This window comes from Synchiropus splendidus, chromosome 12 (assembly GCF_027744825.2).
Source record: "Synchiropus splendidus isolate RoL2022-P1 chromosome 12, RoL_Sspl_1.0, whole genome shotgun sequence".
NCBI classification, from domain to species: Eukaryota; Metazoa; Chordata; class Actinopteri; order Syngnathiformes; family Callionymidae; genus Synchiropus; species Synchiropus splendidus.
The window spans coordinates 10,787,693-10,795,532 of record NC_071345.1 but is presented as its reverse complement, the minus strand read 5'-3'; the positions used below and the strand labels follow the sequence as shown (position 1 = coordinate 10,795,532).

General features: G+C 41.3%; 1 protein-coding gene across 1 annotated transcript; it reads left to right on the top strand.

The window, feature by feature from the left end:
- The first annotated feature begins 3,385 nt into the window (after positions 1 to 3,385).
- LOC128768169 (cholesterol 24-hydroxylase-like) lies at positions 3,386 to 7,787 on the top strand. The gene is made up of 15 exons (XM_053880844.1): positions 3,386 to 3,561; positions 3,635 to 3,709; positions 3,803 to 3,884; positions 3,959 to 4,032; positions 4,107 to 4,193; positions 5,056 to 5,194; positions 5,276 to 5,386; positions 5,452 to 5,614; positions 5,704 to 5,769; positions 6,391 to 6,463; positions 6,748 to 6,832; positions 6,898 to 7,008; positions 7,126 to 7,214; positions 7,280 to 7,346; positions 7,422 to 7,787. The coding sequence occupies exons 1-15, from the start codon at positions 3,413 to 3,415 to the stop codon at positions 7,569 to 7,571; spliced, it is 1,521 nt and encodes a 506-aa protein (XP_053736819.1). The 5' UTR covers positions 3,386 to 3,412; the 3' UTR covers positions 7,572 to 7,787.
- Positions 7,788 to 7,840: the final 53 nt, after the last annotated feature.

The following is a 7,840-nucleotide window of genomic DNA, read 5'->3' as shown; positions in this document are numbered from 1 at the left end:
AAAACAAATAATGATCAACGTACTTTCTGCTCACAGTTGTCCAGCTTGCTCTTTTAGTATATACCATTGAACCAATACAATACTAGAAATTAAATACAGTAGCAAAAAAAACGTTATGGGTAACTGGAGTCAGTGCCGTTTAAAATAAATATACTTATCAGCATTAGTCAATGCTGATTCTCCTGGTCACCAGGAGAACGTTTGGCCTGTGGCATGTAGCCTGTGTTGACCATTTTTTGTGTAACCAGAACAAACACAGTGAATCTTATTGGTAAAATTTCATTTACCTGGTGAAAACTATCAGGGGTTGTCAGACCTAGGGGCATTCCTGTTGGTGTCTTGCCAGTTAAAGTAACAAACATTTGAATTTAGCTTGAATTTACAATTTTAAATAATGTTATGCTATCCATACAATGCAATGAACAAAATCTGCAAAACTAGCATTGCACAAGGGTAGCTGAAGATTCATAGCAGATTTCACTTCTGTCATTGGTGTATTTATTTTTCTATTGAAGCTCACAATAATCAAAAGACATTCACGAAACTTTGGTCCATAACTTAGATGAACAAGGAATTTCTACGATCAACGGGGCACTTTTCTCACACCGGGCACAAGGGCTGGGTCTGGGTCAATCTGATTCAGAGGTTTGACTTTCGCCTCACTCCTGGATAGCAGTTTGGTATTGTGGACACTGGAAGCCTCAGACCACAAAATGATGTCACTTGCTTCGTCAAATACAGAGATGTGAAGAAATGAGGGAATTTAATTCATCTGTTTATTTGATGCATGACACAGCGTCGATGTTCCAGCTACTCTGCAGTAAACAATCTTAAAAAACAGGAATCAAATGTGACAAATCCAATGGAAATTATGTTGCTATGTTGTTGCTGTATTGATTCATCCGTGTTTTATTAAACTTGCAGGGCTGCTTTAGTATGCAGTTCATGTTTGTTGACCTAATAAAGAGGAAGCAGGAAATGCTGACTGTGTGTTTTACATCAGAGGGTTCTTTCTGGGCAAAAGGGGCAGTACATTGTACATTGAGAGGTTGTACACCTTTCACTTCAGGGTCTGCAACTTGTACATCAGGTCTCAATTCTGCTTCTGGAGGTAGCTCTTTCTGCCATAGAAACTGTGGTCCTGAAAACCAGCCTGAAGTTGGTCGGCAGTGGAGCCCAAGGAGCAACGGAGATTGGATTCAGTCTGTTCATCTCACCTTTCCATTGTTCCCACGTCGCTTGTAGTTGGCTGACAAGTGGTTCATCCCAACTAATTCCACGTTTGCACGTCTCCTAAAGCAGTCTTTCATGATATACTGTGATCCAAGAGGAAACTGACCTTGGATCTCTCTTGCCAGATGTTTGAGTCCACAGTTGGCACATCCAGGCGATGTTGCTGCGCCAAAGAGATGGACCTTCATTCTGTATTCGGAAGGCTCTGCTGTGAGATCTCAATTTTTCCACCAAAGGAAACGTAGGTAGTCTCTGTCGGGTTCAGGAATGTGAAACTGATGAAACATCTTTTCAACGTCACTCATCAAGGCAATATGGTGTTGTCTGAATCTCAGAAGAATGCCAGACTGTTCATGAGATCAGGACCTTGAAGAAGATATTCATTGAGGCTTGTTCCATGGTGTCTTGCAGAACAGTCGAAGACCACATGGAGCTTACTTAGTTTTTTGGTGTGATAAACTCCAGGGTGTGGAATGTACCACCTTTCTCCTTCCGTTCCACCTTTGTGCACTTCTTCTGCATCACCTCTGACAATGACATCAGTCATGAACTTCCCATATTGTTCTTTGTATAGTTCATCCCTTAGCAATGTCCTTGTCAGGTGGCCTCGTCGCACGACTGCATGTCATCTATTGTTAAGGAGATGTGTTCTTTCCTTAAATGGTAGCGGCATTTCAGAATGTCCTTGATCATTTTTGCAGATGTTTTCCCTCATTATACTGAGAAAGAGAGTGTCAACTTGAGAGACTGATTTTTCACTCATGTCGATGTCCTCAAAATCAGACTCTAGAACCATAATCACATCTAGCGGTGTAGGAGATCCAAACTGGGGCAATCATGGATGTGTGGATCGATGAGTCTTCAGTTCTTGTGTTCAGAGACTGTGATGTTGCTGTTTCCATGTCAGGTTGGGGTTTGGTTTCCCTTTGCAGAAGTTGTCATTGTGGAGCTGAGTTGGATGTCTTCCTTTACGGTTGTCAGAGATATGTCTGCGGCGCCACTCCTTCGCACTGTGTCCAGGTTTCAGAGAACCAAAACAGAGATGTTTGTCTTTCACAAATTCCCGCCTTTCATCCATTGAGATGCGTCTGAAGTTTGGACATCAGTGTATACGATGGCGAATGCTGAGACCGAACATGCATGGAAGGTTTGCATTTGTTTTTGAAGGTGGATGACTTTCTGTGGAGGTTTGTGTATGGAGAACATTGGACCTGTTTCTTCTCTCCTTTGATGGGAGTTTGTCTGCATGCATCTCGATTGAATTCCGTGCGTGAAAGGAAGTTATGGGATTACATGCAACCTCCACTTCCAAAACCATAAATGTCATGAATTTTCACAAGGAAGCATGAAATTCTCTTGTTAATGTTTACACAAACCAAAAATAGGAAGTTGTGGGTTATGCCTCAGGTGTGCGTGTGGTGTTAGGCTGCCATCTGATGGTTGGCGACTAGCACTGTCCCCAGTGGTCATGCCAGAAGTGCAAAGGGTGAAACACGATGAACTTTATAGCTACAGACATGTCATGAAATTCGTCGCCAATATACAGAACAACTTTTAGAACGTCCGGACTGTGGCATCATGTAGTCTGTGTCGATCTTTTTTTTTTTTTTTTAGAAACAGGAAAAGCCAATGTTTGTGTGCATTATGTAACCAGAACAAACACAGTGAATCTTATTGGTAAACTTATTACCCGGTGAAAACTATCAGGGGTTGTCAGACCTCGGGGCATTCCTGTTGGTGTCTTGCCAGTGAAAATAACAAACATTTGAATTTACAATTTCAAATAATGCCATGCCATCCATACTATGCAATGAACAAAATCTGTAAAACCAGCATTGTAAGGGCAGGTGAAGATTCATAGCAGATTTTACTTCTGTCATTGGTGTATTTTTCTATTTATGCTCACAATAATCAAAAGACATTCAGAAACTTTGGTCCATAACTTAGATGAACAAGGTATTACTATGCTTGATGGGGCACTTTTCTCATACCGGGCACAAGGGCTGGTGCATGAGCACCAATAGGAGCAACAAAAAAAAAAAATTCTGAATAATGCAGTTAAAACCTTCCGGCGTTGTTTGTTGAAGGCGGGATGTTTGTTGAGTGAGCCTACATAAAGGACTATTGGAGAGGTATGTGCCCTTGCTTTGTTGGATGATCTTTGGAAAGAAGATTCAAAATGTCACTTATCTCCCTCATTCTCAGTTGGATCCCCTCTGTTCTCCTCCTGCTCCTCTGTGGACTTTTCGCTTGTTTTCTGTGTTTTTACGCGTACATCAAATACCTGCACATGAAGTATGCGCACATACCTGGACCTCCCATTGAACAGTAAGTGATGAAGTCTCTGTTTCTGAATATTTCTGAGAAAAGCTCTTATTCTCTTTGCTCTCTCTGACAACAGCTTCCTTTTTGGACATGCCTTCATTTTAGTACGTATCATGAATACTGGATTTGTCCACGACAAATTCTTGGAGTGGTAAGAGTGGTTTGCCGAAAAAAAAAAGGACATTTGTAAATGGTGACAATGACATCGACATAAAATATGTATCTTTTTTTTCTTAAATTTAAGGTCGGAGACCTATGGACCAGTGTACAAGCTACATATGGTGCACCATGTCATGATTTTCACAACTTGTCCCGAAACTACCAAGGTTAACTTTACTTTTTTTTCCTTGCTGTTCATTTTTAAAATGTAATTATTGCTTAAATACTTTTCAAACCACAGAAAGTCCTTGTGTCATCGAAGCACTACAAAGACAAAATAATGTACAGCGGACTGATCAGCCTTTTCGGTCGAAGGTGAGCTGCTAGACTTGGGTTCAAAAGCCTTGTCATGCAGCTGAAATTATGCTGTGCCACATTTTGTTGTCAAGGTTTTTGGGGACGGGACTTGTAACCGAAATGGACCACGACCAGTGGTATAAGCAAAGGAGGAGTATGGATCCTGCATTCAACAGCATGTGAGTAGCACTCGCCATTATCTCCAGTGAAGTTTGGTCATGACGTTACAGGGAATCAATTGTGTATTTAGCATCCCTGCTCCCACACAATCTGTGACACCGACGACACTCCCTGCTCTCACACCTCCTCCCATCTTCTGCTCTTGCTTCCATCTCAATTTATTTCCCATTTCCTGTCAATTGATTCATCTACAGCGTCCCTTACACTTCCTCTATTATTCTTCTTATGCTCATCATCTATTCTATTCTATTCAACACAAACTTGTCCCCCAAAAAGTCTTGCTGCCCTTTTATCTCCCCAGTGGAATTTAAGAGCTGCTTTTTTCATCGCCTCCTTTAACTCCTTGATGCCTCACAAACATAGATCAGTGTCCCAAAATAGGTGTGGTTTAAAGGAAACAGTTTAAGTATTTTAATAACTTTCTCTGTTGGGATCCCACAACAATCCGTCATCAAAAAATCCACTAAAAGTTATGCAGAGTCAATATCGAAGTCAGGAGTGGGGTGCAGGAGAATGGCTGACTCAGCTCTTAGAAAGGAGACATGCAGACGACTGATGTGACACAGCCCAGAGGGGAAACAAGGAGAGTGCAGAAGAGAAGTGTGGGGTCATGGATGCAGTTCCTTGGCTATGGTTTCTTGTGAATCACTGATCAAAATGAGCAAAGCTCCGGAAACCTGCCAGCTGCTAACAGACTCAGTCATAGTGGGAGTTGGGAGACGCAGGATGCAGCCCAGAAAACTGATGTTTGATTGACTGATGCTGGATCACAAGACGGACGGAGCATATAGAGATGAGGTTTAAATATATGACATGAAGAACTGTGTAAAGCAATTTTCTCAATTCCATTTTTACTTTCAGTAATCTGAAGAGCTTCCTCAGCCCCATCAATGAGTATGGAGACAGGATCATGAGCAAAATCAATGAGGCTGTGGAAAATGAATCTGCAGCCAACATGACTGACTTTATAAACACATTCACTCTGGATGTGCTCGCCAAGGTGCTGTTCTGTGGTTTATTGACCCATTTATACATCTCATATACTACTGGCAACCAACCTGGAATTGTTTTTGTCTTCCAGGTGGCTTTTGACATCGACTCCGACACGATGAAAAACAAGAGCGCGTTCACAGAGGCTATTAAACAATGCATGAGCGGGATGATTATAAACGCTCGGGATGCTGTTTTTCAGGTTGTACACCGCTCTAATGACCTGTTTTGATCCTCATGTGTTCACATTATCTTTTTTTTTTTCAGTTTAAACCATCAAATAAAGCATACGTGGCGTCAGTGAGAGAAGCATGTCACTTTCTGCGTGAGACAGGAAGAGACTGGATCAGACAGCGAAGTATTGCTATACAAAATAATGAGAGCGTCCCAAAAGACATTCTGACTCGGATCTTGAAAAGTGCAGAACAAGGTCAGAAGCAGTGAAGCTGCAGTGTTGAGCTGTGACATCTAAAATGGTGGAAAGATAAAATGCCAAATTGAATTTTCTCTTTATTTAAGATGACAAACCGGCCATCGAGGATGAGGAGTTGATGGTGGACAACTTTGTGACCTTCTTCATCGCTGGTGAGATTCATTTCTTTTCACTGGCACATAGAGTACCAGGGGACAAGTATCTAAGGAACATGTACAGTGGGAGCGCAAGGTCCCATCTGTGATTATTTTGAAAGAGAAGGAGAAGAAAGTAGTCAATAGTCAGGCATGTGCACAAACATTATGGGGGCTCAAAATGCTAGAGTCACTGAAATAATCAACTATTATGACACTAGCATGTCGTCCATATCTATTCTATTCATTATCACTTTTATAAAACTTTACAGCAAATGTATGATCATTTTTGCAGTGACATAGTGGTCTGAGCAGATTCCTGAGGAACCTGAAGTTGCAGGTTCAGCTTAGTCTTTTATATTGAATGCATTTTACCATTAACTTAGTTTGACCTATAAAACTTAATAACAAGGCCACTTAGTGTGCTAACAAAATATAACAAAAAAATATAAAAACACATACAACTATCCTAGCAAAACGTATCAATACCCTGCCTGAAGGGGCTACACAAACACCCATCTGATGAAGTGGGACTATTGTCAAAATGATATATCACTGCATACTTTGATAGTATTTTCATCGATGAAAAGTAATGGATTTTTTTTATGTACTTGTCATATTCCGTTTGTCTTATTCCAGGGCAGGAAACCACAGCCAACCAGATAGCCTTCTGTGTCAGAGAGTTGGGCAGATATCCTGAAATCTTGGAGAAGTAAGAGCAGTGATTGGTTATATATGGAAACTAATCCTGTCGGTTAATTCCAATCCTCTGTTGAAACGTTGAACTGGAACACTCCCCATGTTATTTAGATGTTTGGTAATGACGGTCACTTTCTTCTGTTGGTAAAGAAGAAAGTCATGAAGCAGCCTCAGGTCACATGCTTGCCTGAAGTTTCAGTATCTCAATTCATCTAGAGCCACTTTAACATGACTTTTCTCCTCATGATATTTTTCCTCTCCAACCCTGCTGCCTCTCAATATTCATTCATATCACAGAGTGAGAAAAGAGGTGGATGAGGTCCTTGGGATGAAACAGGAGATCAATGCTGAAGATCTTGGACGGCTGGTTTACTTGACCCAGGTACATGTCCCACATGAAACGGTTCTGTTTTTGAAGTGTCACTCACACGTTTCTTTTACGTTCAGGTTCTGAAGGAAATTCTGAGATTGTACCCAATAGGTCCATTGATTCCTCGCCGGGTCAACGAGGATCTTGTCATTAATGGCGTCAAAATACCAGGAGGAGTCAATGTAGTTGTGAGTGTTTTTTTTTCAGCACACATCATCTGTTTCGTGGGAATGTTTCAAGCTCCAGAAATGCAGTCATGTTCCTGAATGATGGAACGTGAACAAGTGGATTTCTCTTGATTCCAGTTCAGCCCTTATGTGGCCGGGAGACTGCCCAAGTTCTTCAAGGACCCACTTGTATTCGACCCAGACCGGTTTCATCCAGATGCTCCCAAGTGAGTGGTAACACTATTGTACCATTGAGGTTTTCACAGTCTTGAAAACATGAACTGTCTTGAAGGCCTTACTACTGCTACTACCCCTTCTCTCTGGGACCACGGAATTGTATCGGGCAGTACCTTTCTCAGGTCTGTGGGACACTTTTGCATCTATGGATTTTTGGTGAAAAGAAGAATGAACAAAGATTTTTTTTCTTATTTCAGATGGAGGCTAAAGTGATGGTAGCTAAGTTTATTCAGAGGTTTGACTTTCGCCTCACTCCTGGACAGCAGTTTGGTATTGTGGACACTGGAAGCCTCAGACCACAAAATGATGTCACTTGCTTCGTCAAATACAGAGATGTGAAGAAATGAGGGAATTTAATTCATCTGTCTGATGCAAGACATAGCGTCGATGTTCCAGCTACTCTGCAGTAAACATTCTTAAAAATACAGGATTCAAATGTGACAAATCCAATGTAAATTATGTTGATATGTTGTTACTGTATTGATTCGACCGTGTTTTATTAAACTTGCAGGGCTGCTTTAGTATGCAGTTCATGTTTGTTGACCTAATAAAGAGGAAGCAGGAAATGCTGACTGTGTGTTTTAGATCAGAGGGTTCTTTCTGTGCAAAAAAAGCC